At 38.3% G+C, this 26,582-nt stretch overlaps 1 protein-coding gene across 18 annotated transcripts in view; it reads left to right on the forward strand.

Annotated features, from left to right (window-relative positions):
* macf1a (microtubule actin crosslinking factor 1a) overlaps nt 1–26,582 on the forward strand; it is a 175,117-nt gene that overhangs the window by 97,757 nt on the left and 50,778 nt on the right. For 17 of the 18 annotated variants that reach the window (XM_089123253.1, XM_089123258.1, XM_089123254.1 and 14 more), the window contains 29 exons: nt 260–453; nt 554–713; nt 798–881; nt 1,300–1,407; nt 1,504–1,602; nt 1,739–1,858; nt 1,982–2,073; nt 3,434–3,569; nt 5,253–12,506; nt 12,589–12,744; nt 13,445–13,660; nt 13,742–13,891; nt 13,973–14,284; nt 15,468–15,617; nt 15,708–15,941; nt 16,034–16,204; nt 17,521–17,862; nt 17,956–18,147; nt 18,229–18,405; nt 18,556–18,679; nt 19,569–19,768; nt 19,850–20,167; nt 20,266–20,432; nt 21,643–21,799; nt 21,898–22,009; nt 22,856–22,918; nt 24,232–24,470; nt 24,630–24,759; nt 25,786–25,985. In XM_089123253.1, the coding sequence (XP_088979379.1) occupies nt 260–453; nt 554–713; nt 798–881; nt 1,300–1,407; nt 1,504–1,602; nt 1,739–1,858; nt 1,982–2,073; nt 3,434–3,569; nt 5,253–12,506; nt 12,589–12,744; nt 13,445–13,660; nt 13,742–13,891; nt 13,973–14,284; nt 15,468–15,617; nt 15,708–15,941; nt 16,034–16,204; nt 17,521–17,862; nt 17,956–18,147; nt 18,229–18,405; nt 18,556–18,679; nt 19,569–19,768; nt 19,850–20,167; nt 20,266–20,432; nt 21,643–21,799; nt 21,898–22,009; nt 22,856–22,918; nt 24,232–24,470; nt 24,630–24,759; nt 25,786–25,985 (12,057 nt within the window). The remainder of the gene's footprint in view (nt 1–259; nt 454–553; nt 714–797; nt 882–1,299; nt 1,408–1,503; nt 1,603–1,738; nt 1,859–1,981; nt 2,074–3,433; nt 3,570–5,252; nt 12,507–12,588; nt 12,745–13,444; nt 13,661–13,741; nt 13,892–13,972; nt 14,285–15,467; nt 15,618–15,707; nt 15,942–16,033; nt 16,205–17,520; nt 17,863–17,955; nt 18,148–18,228; nt 18,406–18,555; nt 18,680–19,568; nt 19,769–19,849; nt 20,168–20,265; nt 20,433–21,642; nt 21,800–21,897; nt 22,010–22,855; nt 22,919–24,231; nt 24,471–24,629; nt 24,760–25,785; nt 25,986–26,582) is intronic. The other variant, XM_089123245.1, reaches the window with a different exon arrangement.

Here is a 26,582-nt window from a genome sequence, read left to right on the forward strand (position 1 = left end):
CCAATTTTTCTGAAAAGAATAGTGCAAAAATATTTCTCACCTCCTGCTCCATAGTTTTCATTAGTAATACATACGGTCATGTGGCCACGTTCTGTCAAGCTGCAAAAGTTCTTCCCTCAAATTGTAACTTCACGCTGCTCCTGTACTACTCTGTATTGGATATTCTAAGGACTTGCTGTCTATTGTTTGTCAAAAATAGTCGATAGGTGATGTTTTACCGTTTTGATAGCATTTCATACTCTGTATTTCACACTTGCAGAAATGGCATTCAGAGCTGGAGGAACAGGACCACATATTCCAGAGTTTGAGTTTAGAGGTCCAGCAGGCTAGAGAGGTCGGAAGCCAGCTCAGCCAGTTACACTCTGACCGCAGCCCTGAACTGGACCGCTACCAGGAGAAAGCACACCAGCTCACTGAGAGGTGGAGCGGAGTGCGCAGGCAAATGGAGACACGGTGAGTTGTTTAGAAGTGAAAAGAGGGAGGCAGGGAGAGGATGTCTACCAGTATATTTAGTAATATTCCAGATTGTAAAACAAATCGTAATGTCACATAGGCAAGCGGATCTTGAGGTGTTGGGTTCAGTGCTGCAGCAGTACAGAGAAGGGCACAACTCTCTCATCTGCTGGATAGAGGAGACCACAGAAAAACAGGAGAACACACAACCCGAGCAGACCGACAGCAGAGCTTTGTCAGAACAGCTCGCACAGCAAACGGTGAGAGAGGACACGGATATTGATGGATACTTCTCAATGTTGCAAAACAAGTCAGTGTTTGATTCCGGATCTGTTCTTTTGCAGGCCTTGGTGGCTGAGATCGAACAGAACCAGGTCAAACTGGATGAGTGCCAGACGTACTCTAAACAGTACTGCGCTGCTGTTAAGGTAAGCACCAGTGTCGCTACTGCTTAATGCCAGTCATCATGGAGCGATAGAAACATAAACACTTGGTTCACTAAATACATTTTTCCATACTATACCTTGACTTTCTGTGCAGTATTATTTTTGAATGAGCTTTTATTTTTATTTATTTATTTTTTTTCATCATGTGCTTTTGTCATTTTATATATATAAAATATTTATTTAAGTTTAATTTATTTTTATTTCAGTTTTAGTTTAGTTTTTTATTTCCATTTAATTTAGTGCTTAAACTTATGCTATGTTTTTCGCCAAGGCAACAGGACAAATTTTCGTTTAAGCAACTAATATTTATATCATATTTTATAATTCAGCTTTATTTCAGCAGAAATGTTATTAATAGTTTTACTTAATGAAAATAACCCTATTTCTATGTATGCATTAGGACTATGAACTCCAACTTATGACATTCAGAGCTTTTGTTGAATCAACCCAGAAGTCCCCTGTGAAAAGGAGGAGGATGCACTCTTCATCAGATGTCATCACACAGGAGGTAAATGCAGGGAAACCAGGACATTAATTTAATGGTTATATTGTTTTTTTGTGTTGACCTTAAATGCTTTAATGACATTGTTCTATTCCGTCTTAGTTTATGGATTTACGCACACGCTACACAGCTCTCGTTACCCTGACAACACAACATGTCAAGTATATTAGTGATGCACTACGACGATTGGAGGAGGAAGAGGTGTGTGCTTTTCTAAGCCTCATACTTTTACTTTTTTGTACATATAAATACCTACAAGTATGCATATAATGAAGACAACATCAGGTTTCATCATCTGATGTATCGCAAATTAAAATGTTTCCCCTTTGCGGTACAGAAAGAGGTGGAAGAGGAGAGGCAGGCACGAGTGGGGCAGGTCTCAGAGATGCTTGGCTGGGTCAAGGGCCTACAGGAACGCGCTGGAAGATCTGCCGAGCCATCACTTGCTGCCCAGCAGGTACTGTTAGTGTTAACTATTAGAATATTACATATTTCTAGGTACTCTACAGACAGTAGTGAATCAATCAACACTATGTAGATGTAAGTGGCTTTGAAAATACTGTTTCTGTCTCACTTCTAGGCTATTAGTGAGCAGTTAGCAGCTAAAAAAGAGGAAGTTGCTGAGGCTATCAGGAGCACAGAGGTCTTCCTGATGTCAAAGCAGGCCAGCAAGTGAGTCTTCCCTATACATTTACATTTTACATTTATTCATTTATTAATTTAGCTTGCGCTTTTATCCAAAGCGGCTTACAATTGCTATACATGTCAGAGGTCGCACACCTCTGGAGCAACTAGGGGTTAAGTGTCTTGCTCAGGGACACATTGGTGTCTCACAGTGGATTTGAACCCAGGGCTCTCACACCAAAGGCACGTGTCTTATACCTATACACTATACGTTTTTCAACACATTTCATACCAAGTGCTACCAAGTCAGTCCAGTCAATGTCAGCATACAAATACTAAGTCATTTCAGGTCATATTTAAATTTATATTATATTTTTTCTTGAGGTTAAAACTTTTTAGTCTTATTAAAGTGTGTGTGTGTATGTGTATGTATGTATGTATATATATATATATATATATATTTTTTTTTTTTTTTAAGAAACTAGAAATAAGTTATACATGGAAAATGCATTTTTATAAAATGTAATGAATGTATTTTTTTTGCAAGTAAAGACATTTAATTATTTATTTATATTATTTATAGTTTATTTGACTTTAAAAAATATACTGGAAAAAAAAAGTATACTGAAAAATATTTTTTTATTTTAATGTTTCAGTTGTGTGCCTTGGCCCTTATTTTGCTTTTGATTATTTTATTATATTATATTATATTATATTATATTATATTATATTATATTATATTATATTATATTATATTATATTATATTATATTATATTGTATTATATTATATTATATTATATTATATTATATTTTTTATAGTATTGAAGTATTTATTTTTCAATAGTATATATTTTCGGTTTTATTTTTTTATTTTGTTATATGCCTATTTTAATTTCAGTTTAATTATATATTTATCTCTTTATATTATATATATTTATATATGAAGAGTTCAGATGCAAAAGCCTCTAAGTGCCATTTAAAATTCTCTTCTAGAATAATCATTTCATCAAGCTTGTATATTTAAATTCAGTAATTTCACTTAAATGGCAATTCATAGGTAATCTTCATTGCCATTTAAGTGAAATTACTGAACTTAAATATACAAGCTTAATAAAAATTAACATTCTTGAAGAAAATTTCAAATGGCATTTAGAGGCTTTTGCATCTGAACTCTTCATATATTTATGTATTTATCAAAAAAGTTTTGAATATTTTATTTCAATGTACAAATAGGATTTTTAATAGTTTTAGTTAACAATAACAACACTGACCTCTTGGGGTGCTTTATGTGCCATAGTTTGTGAACAGCTACACTATTATGTTCACATCCACCCAACCAAAATGTTAAATAATCATGCACTTAAACACAAACACACATTTTTATTAATGAAGTGCATATATCTTTAGGCTATCGTCTGAAGAGCGTGCCCAGGTGGTCTCGCAGTTGGATGAGCTGAAAGCCAACTACACTCAACTGTGTGACAGTTCTGCCACACAGTTGCAAAAACTGGAGGAGCAGCTGGCCAAAGAGGAGAAGCACAAGGTAAAGTTAGATGGCCAAGCGGAAGTCGCCAGTTACAGCAATGTTCAACTTTGCCAAAGCGAGCTTCAACAGCTAAAAGCGTGTCTTGAAACAATGCTTCTGAAATATATTGCTTCAAATATTGGTCTTTGTTATGGTCAAGTATTGTCAGTGTGCTAGTGATATGCTATAGCAGAGTGTATGTGTGAGCTTGAGCGAGTGAATCATTTTTGTGTTTTTTATGTTGCCTGTCACGTGTGGTTTAACCTTCATCATCACGTTCATACATCTCACAGACATTGTCTTATTTAACAGTTATAAAAAAATTAATAGCATGGTGTGAAATCTAAATCCTTTTATTCAACATGCCTAATATCATGTCACCCACACCATCTTTATTTGTCATATTAATCAAGCACATCTGCTTAAACGCAACTCATCAGCTCATTAGAGTAGAATAGTGTGATAAAAGCTTTTTTGGCATCCGAAACAGCTTCCATAGCCACTTTAGTGTCCATTAAAGCCACGTTTAAATTGTAGTTTAGATTTTTTACATTTCATTTTAATAAGGCACAGATAAACAGGTAAATATAAAGGCATAAATGTCATTATATATTGTTTTGTTTCCATATGCAGTCACAAACATTGCGTGAAACTGTGCACTCATACTTCAGTCATTAAGTAGTGATTACTGTGTGTACAATGGTGTGTTTGTGTTTGAATGGCCCAAAGTTAAGTTGAAGATATAAACAAAATAGATTCATCAGAAAGCGTTGGTCAAAAGATTTTCCTAGGGATTGGTATAGACTGAGCACAAAAAGCCAGCTAAGCCTCCACCTCACTGAGCATGATGTGTCCAGATCACAGCTGTGTGTTTGTTTGTTTGTGTGTCTGTATGCGTGATATTGTCTGTTTTCAGTCCGTGTGTTTAATACTGTAATTCTTTGTGAAATTTAATCAGCATTTTGCTTCAAAATCACTAACAGCTGCCGGGAGAAAATGTAAGACATCTCAGAATTGGGAGTAAGAAAAAACTGTTAGTCAGAATACAGGACTATCCTTAGTTGATCAGTAATAGAAAACCAACCAAGATCAAACTCATGGGTAAGTCTCAAAACATGTTTTAAAAAACAATGCATATGGTAATAGAGGTATGAAAGTAGTGTGTTAGTCAGTCCCGGGCAGCATATCAGGCAGCTGGAGTGTGGCATGCAGATCGCTAACATCCGGCTTCTCACCCTATTGCACCTCAAACCGTCGAACCCTCGGTCTATCAGTGTGTGTGCGTACCACCCCACACGGTAAGTAGTGCTTGCTTTCTCTCTTACTTCTGCTTTCTTTCTGACCTAGCAATATGTTCTCAAAATTTCTACCTGTTTTTTCTTTGTCCTCTTGTATTTTTAGCGCTCAGTTTGTGCATTTTTTGCATGTTTTTTTTGCACACTGCAATGCTGAGCTGTCGTGTTTTTTGTGTATAATAATAAATAAATAAAATTATACTTTGCAATTTTTTTACATTTATCTTTATACTCATAAATAATGCATGAATGTTAGTATTAAGATGATGAGACTTCTTATGTTGGCTTAAGTTACTCCAACTATGGTGGCGGGCATTTTTCTCTTTGCCTCCTAGTTAAATTGTGAATAAAAAAAAACTAAATAAGAACCATTTTAAAAAATATGATTTTTTTTATCTTTCCATAGGATCAGAAAGTCATCGCTGGAGTAATTGACCTTGGCACCATGGAAACCTTTCCAGTTTTTCAGGCAGCACAGCGTGGCCTCATAGATCAAGACACCTGTCATGTACTGTTAGAGGCACAGGTTGTCCTGGGTGGTCTACTTCAGCCTGACTCGCTTGATTACCTGTCATTAGATCAAGGTCTTTCCAGTGGTTTAATTGATAAACATGCCTGGCAATCACTGAAAGATTTAGAGACTGCCCTTTGTCTTGTCAACACAGCAAAATTTGCTGAGTGTCTGGAATTACCAGTAGCCACTGCTGTGAAAGAAGGTGTCATACAGGAGCTGGTGGGGCTCCGTATACTTGAGCTGCAGATAAGCACTGGCGGCCTGAAGGTTGGTTCCAATGGAGAAATGATCAGCCTGGATAATGCAAGGCAGAAGGGATTGCTATCCACTGATCTTTGTCAAAAGCTGCAGTCCTGTCTTTATCGACGAGAACTTATTGATCCAAATACGGCAGAAAAACTAAGTCTGGTTGACTTTCAACAGCGTTGTGTTTTAGATCAGGAGACGGGTCTGCGCTTTTTTCCAATTAAACAGAAACCAGGAGGAACTGTCTGCTTATGTTCTGGCAGAAAGGTGGGAATATTCCATGCTGTGCAAGAGGGCCTCGTCGACCGCCATGCCGCAGTTCGTCTTCTGGAGGCTCAGTTGTTTGCTGGAGGTATCACAGATCCCCGGTCAGGACACAGATTGACCGTTAATGAGGCTCTCCGACATGGTCTGATGGATCAGGACTTGGCCTGCACCCTCATGACACGACAACTTCAAGCAGGGGGAATAATAGATCCAATCAGTGGGGACCGTCTAGAGTTGGATGAGGCCATTCAAAGAGACCTCCTCTCTCCTCGCATAGCCTTACGTGTACTGGAATCTCTACAGTCTTTTTCAGTTATACTGTGGCCAGAATCAGGAGAGCTGCTTACTGTAAGTGAGGCACTTCAGCAGGGTGTCGTCAGTAGAGAGCTTGCTGCAAAAGTCCTGAGAAAACGTTGTTCTGTTGGTGCGGTATATCTGCCTGAGAGTGGACAGGTGGTCCCTCTGCATCAAGCTGAGAAGATACTTCAGCCTCAGGCACTGGAGATCCTAAAACAGACCCAGGTTCCAGATGTCCTTTCCCATGTGACTCAGTCAAGTTCCTCATATATGAAGCGATTGAGTTTAGGATCATCACCCCCTGCCTCATGTGCAGGTTTCAGTTATGATTTTTCCATCACAGGGGAAAGCAGGTCAGAAGAGCAGGTTCAAAACCAACTTCTCACTCAAGTTATGACACACAGCTACATTGATGCTCACTCAGGAGAACGCCTAGTACTACTGGAACCAGAATTGGTAGAACTATGTGAAAAAGTTAAAACCACAAACCTTGCCAGACAGGTCCAACAAAAAATCTCTGACAACATTAGAGTTTCTGTGGACAGCAAAGCTATGGGTGGGATTGAAAAGGATTTGGAAGTAATTGAAGAACCAAATATTATACAATATGAAACTGCCTGCAAGGACTCTATGGAAGAGACTATAGAAGTGGCAGGGGAAGATATTGCACCCTTGGTGGTCAATGAAAGAAACTTAATAGAGACTTTGGTTTTGCAAAACAAATTTCTGTCTTCAGAAGAGCTTGGACAACCCAAGATAAAAGGTCAAATTGCCTTCAAGATCACTAATATAGGAGAGACAATAGAAAGAACAGAAGAACATCTTGCACCGCTGACAGAAACAAACGGAGCCTTTAAAGTGTCTTCAAATGAAGTGATTAGGCAAGAAAAAGTTTTGTCCTCGAGAGACTATGTAGATGTAAAAGATGACATTGACAGAAAAAACACTAACATGAGTAAGACTACAGAAGGTCCAGGGGAAGATCTTGCATGCTCGACAGACACAGACAACATTTTTATTGAGCCTTCACATGCAGAGGTTTGGCAAGAGAAAAATTTGTCATCAAGAGAAGGTAAAGAACCCAAAATTCAAAAAGATGAATTTGAGAGCAAGGCTGATCTGGTTGAGACTGTCAAAAGAGCAGAGCCTTCACATAAAGAGGACTGGCAAGAGAAAGTTCTGTCACCTGAAGGAAATGAAGAAGGTCAAATAGCTTGGATGGACACTGCAATACAGAGTGAGACATTAGAAAGAGCAAAGGAAGATCTTGCACCTTTGACAGGAGCAGCCAGAGCTTTTATAGAGCCTTTATATAAAGATAAAGTCCTGTCATCAGGACATTATCAAGAGCCCACGATTAAAAAAGATGAAACTGCCTGCATGGGTGAGATGAAAGAAAGACAAGAGGAAGATGTTGCAGCTTTGACAGTCTCAGAAAAAGCATATATAGAGCCTATGCATGAAGTTGTTTGGCAAGAGAAAGGTCTATCATTAGGACAATATGAAGAACCAATGATTATAAAAGGTAAAATTGCCTGGAAGAACACTGATATTGGCGAGAGAATTGAAAGAACACAGGGAGATCTTGCACCCTTGACAGGCGCAGAGGGAAATGTAATGGAGGTCTGGCAAGAGAAAGTTCTGTCATCAGGAAAATGTGATAAACCTAAGGTTAAAAAGGATGAAATTAACAGGAAGAACGCTGAAATGGGTGAGACTATAAAGGAATCAAAGGAAGAATTTCCAACCTTGACAGGCACAGAAAGAGGTCAAATAGATTGGATGGACCCTGCAGTACAGAGTGAGACATTAGAAAGAGCAAAGGAAGATCTTGCACCTTTGACAGGAGCAGCCAGAGCTTTTATAGAGCCTTTATATAAAGATAAAATTCTGTCATCAGGACATTATCAAGAGCCCACGATTAAAAAAGATGAAACTGCCTGCATGGGTGAGACTAAAGAAAGACAAGAGGAGGATGTTGCAGCTTTGACAGTCTCAGAAAAAGCATTTATAGAGCCTATGCATGAAGTTGTTTGGCAAGAGAAAGGTCTATCATCAGGTCAATGTGAAGAACCAATGATTGTAAAAGGTAAAATTGCCTGGAAGAACACTGATATTGGTGAGAGAATAGAAAGAACAGATGGAGATCTTGCACCCTTGACAGGCGCAGAGGGAAATTTAATGGAGGTCTGGCAAGAGAAAGTTCTGTCATCCAGAAAATGTGATAAACCTAAGGTTAAAAAAGATGAAATTTCCAGGGAGAACACTGAAATGGGTGAAACTATAAAGGAATCAAAGGAAGAAATTCCAACCTTGACAGGCACAGAAAGAGCCTTTATAGAGCCTTCACAAGAAGAGTACTGGCAAAAGAAAGTTCTGTCTCCTGATCAATATGAAGAAACCAAGATTAAAGCTAAAAAAAGTGCCAGCAAGAAGACAGATATGGGCAAGACTATAACAAGGACAGAGGAACACCTTGCACCTTCGACAGGGACTGGCCAAACCTTAATAGTGCCTTTGCATACAAGCTCAACCCTACCAAAGAATATATCAGATAAAAGGATGCTTTCTCAAAATCAAATTATAGATTCAACTCTAAATCAATCTGAAAATAAACAAACACTAAGTGATGATGATGTGAAGCTTGAGAGTATGGCTATGGAACTGCAACAAGGTGGTCTTATAAGTGTAGGTGGCCAAAAAGTTATCTTGGATGAAGCTCTGGCACAGGGTTTGCTTCCAGGACACACTGCTGTTAAGCTTATGGAAAAAGCTGGTCTCTTTAATGGTTTTCTGGATAGCAATGCCTGTAAGTCTCTTAGTGTTGAGGATGTGATGCAAGAAGGCCTGTTGGATGAGGACTTGATGACCTGTGTATTTAATTCAGAAAAGATTTTAGCCGGTGTCATTGATGTGGAGCGCGGTCGACTCTGCTCAATTAAGGATGCTGCTGAAGCTGGCCTGTTGGACTCCGATACTGCTGCTCGTCTCCTTGAAGCCCAGGTCGTGTCAGGGGGAATAGTTGACCTGCAAAGAGACAAGAAGGTATCAGTTACCCTTGCAGCCAACCTTGGGTTAATTGAAGAGGGTAGGAAGGAGAAGCTTCTTGCTTTGGAAAAGTCATGTCGGGGAAAATGTTCAGATCCAAATGCAATGCAAACCAAGTTAGCACTACAGTTACAAATGAAAGGGGTGGTGGATCCAAAAACCAAAAAGACAGTCCCAATGGAACAAGCTCTTCAGAGTGGCATAATTGGTCAAGATGTGGCGCAGACGATTTTAAGTCAACAGATTGCAGAAGGTGGCATTGTGCATCATGGCTCTGGTGTTCGCCTTACTGTTGAGGATGCGCTTGACCTTGGTCTCATGGATCACACAATTGCTCCAAAATTAAAAGCACTGGAAAAGGCTTTCAAGGGCCAGGCACCAACTAATTTAGATCCAGATGCTTCACTTCTTCAAGCATCTACAGGTTCCATTTATGATGATGCATCAAAAAGCAGGCTTACTCTGAGTGAAGCTGTTTCTAAAGGCCTTCTAGATGATGAAACGGCAAATAAAGCTATGGACTTACCAAATGTGAAAAGCGGATTGTTGGACCCTCATAACGCTCATATAGTGCCCTACTGTGAGCTGATAAACCAGGGTAAAATTGACATTGAGACAGGACAGAGATTCCTTGAAGTGAGACATTTCAGTGGTGTTCCACATAAACAAACAAATGAAATGATGACCTTACCACAGGCAATTAAAGCAGGCCAAGTGGATCCCATACCTGCAGCAAGAGTATTGCAGAGTCAAGCAGATACAGGTGGTATCATTAACATTTACAGTGGAGAGCGTTTGCCTCTTCTAGAGGCTATAAATAAAGGCTTTGTCGATAAAGACATGGCTAAATGTATTGCAACAAATCAAGTCTTAAAAGGGGGGCTGCTCAATCCATCCAGTGGACAGAAGGTCCCCAGCATCACTGAAGCAATTGGATATGGGCTTATATCCACAGAAATGGCTGCTGAACTTCAATATGACATGTACCATGTAGATGAAAATGAGAAGAAAAGTTCGAGAATATCATCCTCTTCAACAAATGGAACCCCTTGTCCTCATCTTCCTGAGATGGTATCAGATCAGGTCAGCCCTAATAAAATGTTACCTGAGAAAAATCTATTGAGTATACCATCACCATATCTTGGAGAGGCTGAGATAAAAGATCCAGATCCAGAGCTTGACCTTGACGTTGTTCCTGATTCAGAAAGCAATGAACAATCGGTTGATGCAGTGATGGAGGACAGAAATGATGCATCTTTGGAGGTCCTTACTGAATTTGCCTTGAAAGCAGAGAAAAGACTTCATCAGGCCATTAAAGAGATAGAGCCCATGAAAAGCAAAGATATCAAGTCACAGTCAATCCAAAGTCCTGAGCAACCCCAAGAGATTTCTGAGGTTACGAACTCAGCAGCTTCACATGACCACACAATAGAGATGGAAATCCAAAGGCAGACTGGATTCAATGAATCTGCAATTGCAAAAAATGAATCCACAAATAACAGCAAGGAACAGGTCCCATCTACAGAGCAAATAAAAGGAGAGACAGAGATTCAAAGACAGACAGGAAGTAAGCCTGCAACCTCTAAAGTCATTTTCTCAGACAGTGATGATGGCTTGCAAAACAAGGAACAAAACCCATCTATAGAGCAAATAGAAGGGCATAGTTTTAAGCTAGAAGCAGATCTGTTGTTGTCCAAAGCAGAGGGAATTAAGGACAGACAGAAGACTGGTTTGGATCCTTGTGCTTCATCCACAAGGACAGTTAAGGGACCAGGGAAGAAGAAAGGCAGAGGGAAAAATAGTAAGCAAGCTAAAGTAGAAAATGCTGAAAAGCCACAAGTTTCAGACACCTCAGCCAGAATTTTACCTATAGACAGTTTTACCACTAGTCAAAAGCCTATTATGAAAGACGACAAAGAGAAGGTGATCGAAGTACAGCTATCAGAGACAACCCATGCAAGTGGTGGTATTGCACCTGTGCCAGAGAGCGAGAATGTGCAAGGCAAAGATTTGGGAATGGGGATGGATAGAACTTCTAATATAACTAAGACCCCCAAACGTGAGTCTGATCATGAAAGCATTGCAAATCAGAAAGAGAAGACTCTAATACAGCATAGTGTCAAAACTAGAAAAAAAACAGACCCGGGTCAGGAAGTTATTGAGGTATTTAAGGACCTTGGCACTGAGATATCAGAAAAGAAGAGGAAGAAGAAAAGTAAAAAAGCTAAGCAAGTGTTTATTGAAGGACAAGAGAAAAGAGATGATGAGACTCCTAAAGAGCAGAAGACTGTGATCCCTGAGGCCCAACCTCAAAGCAATCAGTCAGATGAGAAAGAAAGTGAGAAGTGTGAACTTGAGAAAGCCAACCAGGCAACGGCACAGAAGGAAATACTTTTGATGAAAGCCAAGGAAAGCATTCTTAGGAAGGTGTTTGAGAGAGGAGTTAGTGAAAAACAAGCTGCTGAAGAATTGGAAGCAATGCGTCAAATAGCCAATAATGGAGAACGCTGCACGACCACCCAAGAGGAGACTTTTGTAGAAAAGACAAGCATTAAGCCTTCTCAAAGTAAAGAGGAGGGCAATAAGCTACAGCAAGTGGGACAAGAAATTAAAGAAAGGGTTGAAATGTCAGTGCCAAACATTGCAGAGGATGTTCTACCTGGGTCTGATACTAATGCATGCTCCTCAGTTAAAAAACAGGAAGAAGATCAACATGATATGAATCAGAATATTCCATCTAAAAATATCTCTAATGACATAGTAGATATGAACCAGAAAGAACTGGTTCCAATCCATAATTTAGAAGGGGAAAACAAAGAAAGAACAGCAGAAGAACAAAGTATTGAGCCATTATATACAGAAGATGAGAAGTTGATGGACTCCAATATTAAACTGACCTTGCCATCAAGCATTGCAGTGACTGACAATGTTGTTGCTAAATCAGCACCCCTCAAATGTGTCCCAGTAATGAAGGTCTCCAAAGAGCTTCTGTCAAATGAGGTGTGTACTCCATTACAAATTGACAAAACAGCAATGAAGAAGGCAAGGAATGAAGTTCATCAAGAAAGAGACAAGGAGCCCTCTTTCAGAGATTATGAAGCCACAGATAAACCTTCTATTCAAGAATGTACAGTTTTCGGACTACCCCTTATGGAGGTGATCCCAGAGTCTGATATCACACAGAAAGAAGATGTGGAGGAAAATGCAGAGGGTTTAGTGGAGAGGCAGACTGAAGAAATTCAAAAAAATGTTGAAGAAATAAGCAGGGACACTACAAAAGCTAGCAAGGTAAAGAATAAAGATTTTTCTTAACTTTTTTATGTCAGTTACTGTTTACTTGATTCTTTTTAATGATTTTCCCTCTTTTCAGTCCTCACTAGCCCGACAAGAGTGCTTAGAGCATGACCAACAGATTGTGGCCTTGCTCTCCATGGTAAGACACATCGAAGTCCGCCTTAAGCAGCAGCAACAGCAGTCTGTTGGTCGAAGTCTCTCCACACTGGATGACATAATCAGACAGACGCAGGTACAAGCTTTATATTACAGCAAAATTTTTGATGTAACAGGATTACCCAAAATTGAAAATTCTGTCATCATTTACTCATCCTCTGTCGTTCCAAACCCATAAGACTTCGACAGGGATCTTCAAAACACAAATGAACAAATGTGAAAAAGAGATCGTAAAACTAATCCACGTGAATTGCGTGGTTTAGTCCAACATTTTTTGAAGAAACATGATCGTTTTATACGCTGAACAGATTAAACTCAGACTTTGTTTCACATATCAAGCATGTTCGCTTGACATGCGAGAAACAATGTGTTACGCAGCACGTTTAAAGCTTCCGCAAGAGGTTTGTTCTCGTGCGTCAAGCAGGTTCAGTTGACCTTCTGTTTTTGTTCGCTTATCCATGTTAATATGCGACTTAAATTCAATATGTTCGTAATATAAAGTGCTTGTGTCTCTTCAGAAAATTACTTGGACTAAAACACTCAGTTCATATGGATTAGTTTTATGATCTCTTTATGAACTTTTTGAAGCATCACAGTGAAAGTTGGGTAGCTTTCAATGGTGGGACGGAAATCGTTAATATTTTGTTAAATAAATCTTAATTTGTTTAGAAGGTGAATGGAAGTCTTTCGGGTTTGGAACAACATAAGGGTAAGTAATTAATGACATTTTTGCTTTAAACTAAAAAAGGCTGTATTTTGATTTATTCTCTTTTCAGGTTCTTTTCCTGGAAATTACTGACTTGGAACCAGAAGTGCACAAGGAGACTAAAGCTGCCACACAGCTACTGGAGTCTCACCGTCAGGATGTTCCTCCTCAGCTGCTTATGGCCCTGAACAAAGATGCGCGAAATTTAGCCCGGGCTTACAATGCATCCAAGGACCTTGCCAAGAACACTTTGCAGGGGTTACAAGCACAACGTGATGCACAAAACGTAAGAAAAATGCATAGAAATTTTAGTTTAGAGGTTTTTCCATGCCAGAGCAGTTTCTGCACGGTTTTTATATTTTTGCAGGAAGCTGTAAGCAGTCAGCTGAAATCTTTGGAAGAGCAAATTGACAACCTTCTCATGTGGCTTAAGGAGACTGAGACACAAATGCAGGAAGAAACAGGGGCAGATGGACTGACATTGGCAGAGAACACTCGGAAACAACAGTTGTGCAAGGTAAAACATCAACGGTGATAATTGTAGTTATAGTGATGGCATCTTTTTCAGTCTTTTATTTTTATTTTTTTCCTTCTACAGCACATACAGAATTCTCTCGCTGCCCGATCCAATGAAGTCAGCAATGTGGCTTTCAATATTCAGGTGTTTATCTCTGAGCATGCACAGGACTTGCTGCCTGATCAGAGCAGGCATCTCCTTGGACAGCTGGAGAAGCTACAGAGGGTCTTTCACCAGGCTGTTGGTCTCAGTCATGCCAGGGCAGAGGCACTATCGGCTCAGCAGGCGATAGAGAATGAACGACTGAAGAAAGAAATGAAAGAAAAAGAAGAGAAAATGGAAAAAGAAAAAGAAGAGAAAATGGAAAAAGAGAGACAAACAAGGGATAGAGAGGTTTGCAAACGGATGAATTACCGCTTGTGCAGCTTTTTTAAGAACAAGAATATTCCATTTTACTTTTAACTTAATTCAAAATCAAGGAAAATTAATAATGATAAAAGGAAAACCACACTAATGCATGCATGATTATTTGTTAGCATGTATGCTGCATTTTAAAATCAAAATGATCTTCATGTGCATGTAAATTTTAGTATGTTCTACTTATTCGGGTAATTTTATAGAGCCAGTAATGCTTATCTTTTGTTTCAATAATGCTTCTGCAGGACTCCACAATAATGACTTGTGTTTGCTGGCCCAGTCAAGACAGTAGTTTAGATTTCTAATTGCCTTACTAGCATTCTTTTAGCAACATATTTTATATATGTCAAGAAAAATAATTGAACATAATAAGAAGTCTTTATATAATGTTTATTTATTTATTAGGTAATATAAAATACAAAATTGTTGAAATTCTAAATTATTAAATTTGCAATAATATTGGAAATGTTTAGATATTCAGTACATACTGTGCATATCATACTTCATCTTCACACTTTGTTTTGTAAATTATGCCATGTGGTGCAAAATCTTAGTGCTTTTGAATGTGTATATAATTCTCTAACTGATGGTTTCGCTACTATCACAAGTCACAGTTTTGACAAAACCATATGCATGTTATCCAGCTAGATAACTATACCTTATTTAAATAAACATAATTCTTTATTGTTGAGCCCTGTTCTGTAGCCTCCTGCATTTCAAACTTGAGTTTGCTAGCTGCGTGTGTATGAACATAACATGTGTGTATTAACCTGTCTGCCTTGCTCTTACAGATTGCCTCAGAAGACACATTTGGAAAAGGCTAAATATTTAAATGTAGCATCACTGTATAGCTTGCTTGTTTTTTTTAAAGAGGAAAATATCCAGCTTTTATGTTTTTGTCCGAATGTCTTTGTTATTGTTCTGCTTCACTGGCCTGTTGTGTGTTTTTTGGTGCTTTGTGTGATGACTTTGGACACATCATGCTCAACGAGTGTACATTGTTTACTTTGTGTGAAACCTGGCATATTTATAATTGTGAGAGTTTGGTGGGCTTAAAAGAAATATGTGATTAGCACTTACTTATGATTATAATAGATCAAATGCAAAACTTTTTTTCCCGTCACTTTTCTTACTTCCTTTCTTATGGTGGGGTATATAGGTAGTGCAGCAGCAGAAGGCAGAATGCTCTCAAAAACTGGAGAATCTCACAATGTGGTTGGCGGGGGCTGCCAGCCTTCTGGCCAATCAGAAAGTTGGGATTGAGTCAGATGACGTGAACGCGTTACAGCAGAAGCAAAGAGAGCTAAAGGTGAAGAAAAAGAGACACATCTGACATTTACTTATATATTGTCTATATTTTACAGAAAACATTGTTACTTTTTGTATCCTTTAACTATAGGAGGCAGAGAAGGACCTTCAAATCAAAAGTGACTTGTTGACTGATACGATCCGTTCCGTGGAGGAGTTCCTGTCTGACCGGGGTGACAGTCTGAGTCCTGAAGAGAGGGCTAAATTACAAGGGGCTCTTTCACAAATGAAGGAGCAGCACAGCTCACTTACTAAATCAATCCACTCCTCACTAGCTCAAGTAGACACTGCCATTGTCACAACACTGAAACAGAACACACAAAGAGTAAGCTGTTCACATATAATTTCTTTTTCAAATTCTCAGCATGTATTATTCATTTTTCATTCACTCATTGTCATGTTTTGCTTCTGCCCAAGGCTAAAGCTGAGGAGCAGATGCAGGAGACACAGGAAAGTATAGATACACTTCTCAGAGAATTGTCATCATTGGACGACTCAAAGAGGAGGTCATTTGGTGTCACCGTCACTGACAACCCCACATCTGTAACACAAGAGAATGCTCTGAATTCTCACAGAGACGTGCTTCAGGTCAGATTCTTAAATCAATGTTTTCTTAATGTCTCAATAATTCACAATGTTTAGTAACTCTATTCTAAAGTGCATTAAAGGAGAACTCTGGCGCAAAATGAACCTTTGGTCTAATTGAAGAGTTCAGATGCAAAAGCCATTTGAAATTTTCTTATAGAATGATCATTTTTATCAAGCTTGTATATTTAAGTTCAGTAATTTCACTTAAATGGCAATTCATAGGTAATCTTCATTGTCATTTAAGTGAAATTACTGAACTTAGATATATAAGCTTGATAAAAATGATCAATTTAGAAGAAAATTTCATATGGCACTTAGAGGCTTTTGCATCTGAACTCTTCAATTACACATTGGTACCTAGTCAACCGTTCTCTGAGATTTGTTTCATGATAATCGAATGTAAAGAGTTTTATCTCTAAAAACTGTTTAGTGTATAACACTAGTAAATGGGGGCATATAATAAGTAAAAAGAAATCGCTATTTAATACCACTAACAAGGCTCAAAATAGCCCCACACTAACGCTGTAACATAATGAGGGTCCATACATGCAAAACGAAGCATTGAGAACTCTGTAAGTGTACAGACCGTTTAATAAGAAGATATTTTATAAAGACAGTTCACTTCGCGTATACAGGCGGCGCCATCTTTGGAAAACAGTCTCGACAAGTCGAACCACGAATGCCGTTCATACAGTTCAGAAGTTCAGCTCACTTGGCACATCGTTCGTGGTTTGACTAGTCCAGACTGTTTTCCAAAGATGGCTGCTGCCTGTATACACGAAGTGAACTGTCTTTATAAGATAACTTCTTATTTAATGGTCTGTACTCTTACAAAGTTCCTTCATGGACCCTCATTATGTTACAGCGCTAGTGTGAGGCTATTTTGAGCCATATTAGTGGTATTAACTAGCGATTTCTCTTTACTTATTATATGCCCCCATATACTAGCATATACGCTAAACAGTTTTTAGAGATAAAACTCTTTACATTCGATTATCATGAAAACAAATCTCAGAGAAGGGTTGACTATTTACCGATGTTCATTTTGCTCCGGAGTTCTCCTTTAATGTTCTCAGTTCTAAAGGAAGTCCAGTCAGTTTTAGAGTTGTAAAGTGAGTTTACTCAAGCTTATACTTCAGTTTTAATGTTGTAAATGAAGTTTACCATAGTTAATTCCAAAGTCAGTTTCAAAGCAAGTTGATTCAGTTGTAAATTTTGGTATGTTCTAATGTCAATTTTAATGTCTGTTTAGTTCAGTCAATTCTGAACATTTCAAACAATCGCTTTGACATTTTGGCTTTTCTTTATTGCACCAGACCGAGCTGCAGCAGTTACAAGCTCAACAGGCTCACCTTCAGCAGGTGGCCCAGTCTGTCCGCTCCCTCCTGGAGCAACCCGACTCCAGTGTGCCACCGGAGGAGAAACAACGATTGCGAGCAAAGCTGGACCGACTACAGAGTCAGCATCAGGAGCGTCTCCAGAAATGTCAGGACAGACTTAGGCAGGTAGATACCCTCAGAGATGAGTTTGCTAAGTTTGTGCAGGAGCATGGAAACCTGGGAACATGGCTTGATCAGAGTGAGCAAGAGCTACATTCTCTTGGGGAAGGAGAAACAGATGGAAAAGGCCTAAAAGACAGGATAGAGGAGCACAAAAAGGTATTAAAATATACTGACGGTGATGTCTAACATAAATGTACTTCAGGGAGAAAATAAAATGCTTTAAAATGCTGTGTTTTTCTGTATTTTCAGCTTGCAGAAGATGTCATCTGTCACAAAGCAGACCTACGTTTCGTGTCTATCTCTGGTCAGAAGGTTCTGGATTCTGTCCAGGGTGCCCTGGAGAGGGTGGGCAGTACTGATCCAACTCTGGAGGTAACCAGACAGCTAGTGAGTGACAAACTCCAAGATGCAACACAGCGCTACAATTCCTTGCACAGCAAGGTGGGTACAAATCAGAGCCTCATATTCTCTCAATCTGCAATGACATATAACGTACTGAGTGTTTTGTGTTCTGTCTATCAGTCCTCAGAACTCGGCACCCGTCTCTCAGGTCTCCAGGAGCGATACCAGCACTACCAAGATGAGGCTGCTTCTTTAGACACTTGGCTAAGAACTCGGGAGCAAAATCAGAGTGTATTTAAACCCAGCGGAGAGCAATCAGACACCCAGACATTGCAGCGCACTCTCAGTGCTGTACAGGTTGGATTAAACTGTTAAGCTCACAAACAATTTTACCAGATAGATAAACTAATGGAAATGATCACCCTAGCAAAATTTCGTTTCCATAACCCATTAGGAATCCTCCTGATTAATCAGCTTTTTTTTCTCTCTTTTGCTGTCTTCTCTCAGCTGTTGCAGGATGAGTTGGCGGAGCGTTCGGTACAGCTTGAGAAGGTCAAGAGAGCAGGAAAAGATCTGGTCAGCACTCAGGAATCCCCAACTCTCAAAAATGCAGATATTAACAATATTACAGGTAATTTCATTCTCACCACCAGCAAATAATTTGTGTAAAGGAGGTTCATTTAAAAAAAAACAAAAAAAAAAAAACAGAACGTACACTACAACTGAAAGGTTCAGTGTCTGTAAGATTTTTAAGTGTTTTTTTTTTAAGTTTAATGTGGAATATTATAATACAAAATGACTGCTTTCTATTTTAATATAGTGTAATATGTAATTAGGGGTTCCAGTGCTTAGCGCTGAAACCCTATTGTAAATGTAAGAATTGAATTATTATTATTATTAATATATAATAGATAATAGGTCAAACCGTAAGGCCTAGAGACTTGAAACTTGGAGGGTTGGTACTGTAAGTACTCCCCGTCTACTCTGGGCCTTGCTCCGATCAGCCAGACAGTGGCGCCACAGTGACCAAAACAAAAAAATTAAGACAAATGGCCATAACTTTAGAACAGACTCAAGTGTCCTGCAACATTTCAGTCATACATTTATTAGTACCTGTTCAGTACATTTCTAGTGATGTATGTTTATGATGTGTGTCAATATGTGTAGTGAATTGGCTTGTATGATCTGTTTCATACTTCTGAACTTGCCTTAATGGTTTTGAGATTGAGACAGCCCTTAAAATGGCAGACTCCCTGATCAGTGCCCTGACTACTGAACTAAGGAACTGATTGAGACGCACCCTATGTCTATTTGAGCCTGTTTCACAACTCTCTGGAATATTCATTTTCGATTCATTTTCAGTAAAGTATTTTATGATTGAAAGTATAATTTTCAGTTATCATTACAAAATAAACCCTTAGAACTAATACAAGACTTGATCTCTATTTTATTTTGTGCTAATGACCTGTACACTTTACATTTATTCCTTGTATATAATTTAAACTTCTATTATATTTCAGATGCTTTGGAAAAGCGCTTTGAAACCCTGTCTGATTCAGTATCAGTGAGAGCCAAACAGCTTCAAACAGCTGTTGCCCAATCAGTCAGCGTTCAGGAGGGTCTTAAAGCACTGCTGGCATGGTTAGATGGCCTACCGTTATCACCTGGATCAGTCCAGCCCACTGCTCAAGCAGTTCAGGAGGCCCTGACACAAAATCAGGTATTTTGTTAAATGTACCATCATGGTCGTCAGTATCAGAGATCTTTAACCAGAAAATGTGTTTAATGTAACCCCCGACAGAAAATACGCCAGGAGCTTCTTTCGAGGCAGGGAAGCGTGGATGCCACCTCGGACTCCGTGTCCAAGCTCCTGAAGTCTGGAGATGCATCGACAGCATCTGGCCTGCAGGAGGCACTGCAGGACTTGAGTCAGCGCTATACAGCAGCCCAGGCCAAGCAAGCAGATAGAGAGACTGAGTTGCGGGGACTTTTGCCCAAGTTGGAGAGTTTTGAGCGACAGAGCGCAGACCTCCGCAGCTTTGCGCAGAGTCGAGAAACGGCTCTCAGCCCAGTGGGGCAACCAGACTGCAGTGTGGATGACTACAGACAGACCATAGAGGTTGGAGAATTAGGCCACAGATTTAGATACTTTCTGAAAGATTACATGTTATTGGCCGATGTCTGAAGGTGTCATCATTTGTCTCTTTTTCAATAAAGGAGGTGAGATCAGAAGTTACCCAAGAGTCAAGTCAATTAAAAGCATTTGTTGAGCTTGGTTCAGACCTAAGCCAATCTGGGATCCTTGCCAATGCACAAAGCCTTCTGGACACCACCAAAGAGGTTTCTGAGGACTTTGCACACTTGGAATCTAATGTCAATGAGAGGTGAGTGGAAAGATCTGTGAAAACATTATATTGCGCCAGACCGCCAGTGTTATTTTAGTGTTTTATTAGTATTTTGAATTCACTTTTATTCTTATATTTTCATTTTTCATTAGTTTAATTTTTAGTAATTTAGGTTTACTTTATTTTTATTTCAGTTTTAGGTTTAGTTTTTATTTTAACTCTTCAACTTTTGACAAGTTTTCTTCTAATACTTATATTTTATTTCAGCTTTATTTCTATTAACAAAAATGTTTTAATAGTTTTAGTTTTAATTAACAGTAATATCCCTGTTTTCCACATATAACTTCTTTGTTCAGACTGGAGGTAGAATTAATGATGTTATTAAATTCAATGCCTTCGGCAACTCTAGCCATTAGCACAATAGTGAGTTTGTTCCAAGCTATTCTTTGCAATAGTTTAATTTTGAAATGTGGTGTACCAACTCTAATTGCTTTGACATTTGACATGTGACAAAAATAAGAGGCTGAATGCTTTCTGCTATAAAAAAATAGAATCATGCTAACCCAATCTGACAGCACTGGATCTGCCATTATAGAAACCATTTGGCCACATCCCTTCTTAAGATGCCATATTGGGCCTCTAGGCCCAATTAAAATGTACTTCCAGAGGACTCATACAAAAGTTAGTCATGTGTTCAAGTCTAAATCCAATCCACATATCTCTAGGAATACTTGTGAGTGGGAAGTGGGATTATTATAATATAAACTGTATGTAAATGGAAGCATGTTAGGAAATGACCTTCGACTCACTGCTGCTAACATTGCTAGAAGGCATGCTGGCCTGGAGTGGAGTCTGGCTCTGGGTTAAATCCCACACAATGTCCTGATCTATCACCATGACCTAAAATAGTACCATCTAGTGTTGCCATATTAATAGGAGGCATAGTTAGCCAAAGATGTCTGGTACTGTCTATTTAAAAGATATTTTTCTGTTATGGTGGTTTAAAAGGCTAATTTCTGCTGTTAAAGGTGTGCTCTGAATTTCCCATTAAAAACATTTTACAATAAGAAAGGTGATAAATATAAGATCAATTGGGCTCACAAAAGCGGTTTTATTTTATGTGGAACAAGTCGCCTCATTGGAGCCAGCATTGTGAAGGCTCACCATTAACAAATTTACAAATCATTAACAAATCAAACCAGTTTTTTCGTAGTTCATATTCATCTAACTTGCTCTGTGTCCTTCACAGATTTGATTCCATCCAGAGCTGCGTTCAGCAACTGGCGGAGTTTCGGTCGCGCTCTGGCTCCCTCCTCAGGTGGCTGCAGTCGGTACAAGAGCAACTTCCTGCCAAAGAGCCCAACCTAAGCACAGAAGGCCTGCGGAGAAGAGCACAGCAGCTTAAAGTAGGGCTGTAATTCAAGCTATTTACAGTGTTCTGACATCAGTTTCTGTTTTTAGTGAGGTGAGCTTTAATTAACATGTCTTATAAATTTGCTTGTAGGATTTGCTCTCAGAATGGGAGACCCAAGGAAGCCAAGTTCAAGAGTTGAACAAGACCAGTTCACAACTTGAGAACTTGATTATCAACATCACAGCCCCCAAAAACAAAGCTGGTAAGAAAAACAACATTGTGGAGTTTCAGTCTCCACAAAAATAACATTGTGTGTAGCTAGTCTGTAGCTATTACAGCTAAACCTGAAAACTCTGTCATCATTTACTCACCTTCAAGTCATTCAAAACCAGTATCTTTCTTCCAGGGAACAGAAAATGCAAACTTATAGATCCTGGCCACAAGAATAATAGTATTCATTTCTTATATTTTTGTATTATTATTATTATCTCAAACTTTTGAATGCCAGTGTATCATGGTTTCCTCAAATGTTAAGTATTAAGCAGCACAACTGTTTTCAACATTGATAATAAAATTAAAAAAAAAAAATGTTTCTTGAGCAGTAAATTAGCATATTAGAATGATTTCTTAAGGATCATGTGACACTGAAGACTGGAGAGTAATTGGGTGCTTAAAATGTTTAAATATATTGAAATAACTATTGTAATTTCACAATATTACATTTTTACTGTATTTTCGATCAAATAAATGCAATCTTTGTGTTTTTCATGATTATTTTTTTAAAGGTGCTTTTGCATAATAGCTCCTTTCCCTGTTCTTTTGTTGTTGCATGGAACAGAGCAAACCAGTACATTATTTAAATGTGCTCCATGGAAGAGAAAAAATCATACAGGTTTGGAATGACATGAGGGTGAATTTTTGGCTGAACTGTCACACCTACCACCTTCCAGACGGCTGATTTTAAGCATTTTTGTTTGTATATGTGGCTCTGTGTTTAAATCCTCTGTGTTGAGTTTGTCTAGCTGCTTGTGTATGCGTGTGCTGCTCCAGCATGCCTGTGAATTATTGTGGCATTGTCTGAGCGTGTGTCTGTGTGTCTTTCTCCCAGGTGTTTCCCAGCTCAATGGTGCTTCCAGCCCCAACAGTGTTAATGGCATTCACACCTGTAAAGGTGAGCTTTCTTCACACCTTTAGCCAGTGAGCTGTGCAGCATCCTTATCTCTGGACTCTTTTTTTCTAATAGTCATTTGCATTTTCCGTTTCACCCCCCAGGCCCGATAACTCCACATATCTCTTCCTCACCATTTCACTCACTCTCCCTATTTTCATTTGCATTGCTTCTTGTCCTGTTCTGTTAGTTTGCTTTCTAAGTATGTGTAGATTGGTGTCATCTGTCTTTGTGCATATCACCAATTTGTCCAATCATTTAAGCTTTCTTTGACACTGGCTCAGTGCACATAAATCTGATACAAAGGACTATCTTTTTGTAAGTAATAGTGTATTGATTTACATTGTAACGCATTGACAAAATTGGAAGAGAGTGTAGCTGTCACTTGGTTTCCAGCCACCTACTTTTGTGAATTTTGGGATATTGCATAAATTCTAAAATTGCACATAAAAGAACTAATGCGCTCAGTTGAGGTGGATACATTTTTTTTTTATCCGATAAGGAGACATGCACATTAACTACAATGGAAACACATTAACCAAATAAATCCTGCGATGCGCAACAAAAAAAAAAACCTGTGACTTTACCTCATCAGTGGATGTGATTGATTGAATGACTGGGATAACCAGCAAACCAATTTCATTTCACAGCATTTCAAATGTTGGTTTGATCATTTTGCAATACCTGAGATAAAGTCTGTCATTTAAAATTATTTGGTTTAATTCCCTACCAGAATTCTCACATGATTGAGTTCCAAACGCAAAAGAAAGAGCCACAGTGGTTTACTCTCTTGAACTATTCTAATTTTGCGTATGAGTTAAATGTGCAACTTTGATTTAACTGAAACGAGGTAATAAATTAATAAAATTAGCATTCTTAAATTTTTCTGCAGGTCATGTGTGGCTCCATGTTTTGCTGTTCTCAATTAAATGGATTGGTAACGCTTCCTTTTACAGCCCAGTTACCCATGTAAATACTATGTACTTATTTTAGTAACTACGATTACTGGGTAATAACTAGTACTAACCCTGAACCTACCCCAAAACCTACCCCTGTTCCATGTACTTACCTTATATTAGCCAGTACCTTCTAGGTAAATACACTGTCAGTACTGTACTGTAAAAGGAAGCGTTACCGATGGATTTTAGTTCAGTAAGACAAAAAAAAAAATTCACGTGAATGCTTATCCCTCAGCTTGTATATCATTGCTTTGATAAATACCACAAACATGATGCAGTTTTATAACTAATTTGGCCTTGTCGTTGGCCTGCTCTGAATGTACTTGCATCAACATTTCTTCGCTCTTCTTCGCTCAGACTTGACTGAGATCCAGGTGGCAGTGGCAGATGTGAACTGCAAGTATGAGCAGCTGGGCAGTGACCTGAGGGAGAGGAAGGGTAGGCATGAGGCCTCTCTTGACCTGCGGCAGAAGGCCAGGCAAAGCACTGAGGCTCTCGTCCAGTGGCTAGGTCCCCGCGAACAGAGCCTGGCACAAGGGCAGACCGCCTCTCCCTCACGGCCAGAGGTGGTGCGTGCTCAAGCCCAAGAGACCAAGGTAACGTCTTAAGAAAATTGAGTACTTGATGGGTATCAAACTACAGACCCCCACAAATGACTTATCCTTAAATCCAGCCTACAAATATATTTTCAAAAAAAACTTTGATTCCATGTGATTACATTGTGAATGAGCTGACAGACAGAAATCTGTGTCCAGGTTTTACTTTCTGAGCTTGCAGAGCATTCTGGGAAAGTGGAGGATCTCAAGAACATTCTGAAGCAGCTAATAACAGATAATCCAGACTCTCCTGAAGCTGAGACATGGAAACGTCAGCTTGAAGACATAGGTCAGTAAAGTGTTTTAAATAGTGTGTCCTTCAATACAGTGTTTTTTTTAAATGCATTTCCATTTATTGGACTTTGTCCCTATAGCAATAACTAACGAACGACATAATAGTGTATGAATGAATATTCATTAATCACACATATGTTATATATATATATATTTGTTATATATATATATAACATATGTGTGAATAATGAATATTCATTCATACACTATTATGTCGTTCGTATATATATGAAGAGTTCAGATGCAAAAGCCTCTAAATGCCATTTTAAATTTTCTTCTTTAATGATGATTTTTATCAAGCTTGTATATTTAAGTTCAGTAATTTCACTTAAATGGCAATGAAGATTACCTATTAATTGTCATTTAAGTGAAATTACTGAACTTAAATATACAAGCTTGATAAAAATGGTCACTTTAGAAGAAAATTTCAAATGGCATTTAGAGGCTTTTGCATCTGAACTCTTCATATATATATATATATATATATATATATTATTTCATTCATATATATATATATATATATATATAAATGTTATATATATGACTATATGTGTCATATACAGTATATTCATATATATTTGCAGTGAGAATTTGGTGCAGAAAATGGAAGGCTGAAAATAATGTAATCTCCAAGAGCCGCTCTGACCTTGTTTTTTCCAGATCAAATATCCTGAACTTTTGCCACACAACATGTTAAAGCATTCCATTTGTTGTCAAAATGCAACCTGTTCAGGAAATTTCTTTTATCCATTGTGCTTCATTTAAACAGAATAAACAAATATCAGACAATCGTCTGTGGGTCTCTAGAAATCCACAAAAATGCTCCTTTTTTCTTTTCTCCAAAATCGGGAAGAAACCAAGGGAACCAGATTGCTTTGTGTGGATTATCGCAATTATCTGTGGTTTTTCCTCTGTTTGGCATCTAAGTAATTTTTCGCAGTCACTCAAATATATTTTAGATTGATGATTTCTAAATCATTAAAATTGTGATATTTGTTCTAAACACTGCTCTCTCTTCTAGACTCACGGTGGATGAATGCCAATCAGAATGCAGCACAGAGGCAGACTGAATTGGAGGCGTGTGCTGATAGGCTGGGTAGTTTTGCAACAGCAGCCAGTCAATTAGGACCATGGCTACGAGAGAAAGAGCTGATGATGAGTGTATTAGGCCCACTGAGTATCGACCCAAACATGCTCAACACACAGAAACAGCAAGTGCAGGTAAACAATTTTTTAATGATATCTTCCTTGTTTTGTCTACCAAATTACCCTACTGGACAACAAATTTATGACCATCACTGTATAGGGGTCTTTTCAGAATATTCATTAAATTACAGATTGTTATACAGTCTAAAACATTGAAAGTCTTTGTGTTACATTGTAGAGTACCATAGAAAAATTCTACCTTTAAATGCATTTCTATTTCAAAAGAACTGATGAGTTTATTTTTTCTCTCGTGGAATAGTTCATGTTAATGTTTATTAAAACATTTTTATCATTGGATATCACCTGTGCCTATAAAGAGTTGAGACCTTAACTGGTCAAAACATTGTGCTGTTTTATAATTAATAAACTTTCTAGAGCTGTGCTGACATTTTTAATCAATATAATTCATAATTCATAATTTTTATTTCGGTCAGCTTCAAAAATAAATTTAAAAACAAATATAGAAACACAAGTGAAAATACAATATAAACAATAATAAAAACATAAAAAAAAGAAAAGATGCTTGACCGAAAAAGGTTGGCTTATGCTTATTGCGCCGATCCTTTTTACATTTTATTTATTTAACACACAGTACCGTAAAGGAAAGCTAAA

Source organism: Pimephales promelas, chromosome 18 (genome assembly GCF_988280905.1).
Source record: "Pimephales promelas chromosome 18, fPimPro1.hap1.1, whole genome shotgun sequence".
NCBI classification, from domain to species: Eukaryota; Metazoa; Chordata; class Actinopteri; order Cypriniformes; family Leuciscidae; genus Pimephales; species Pimephales promelas.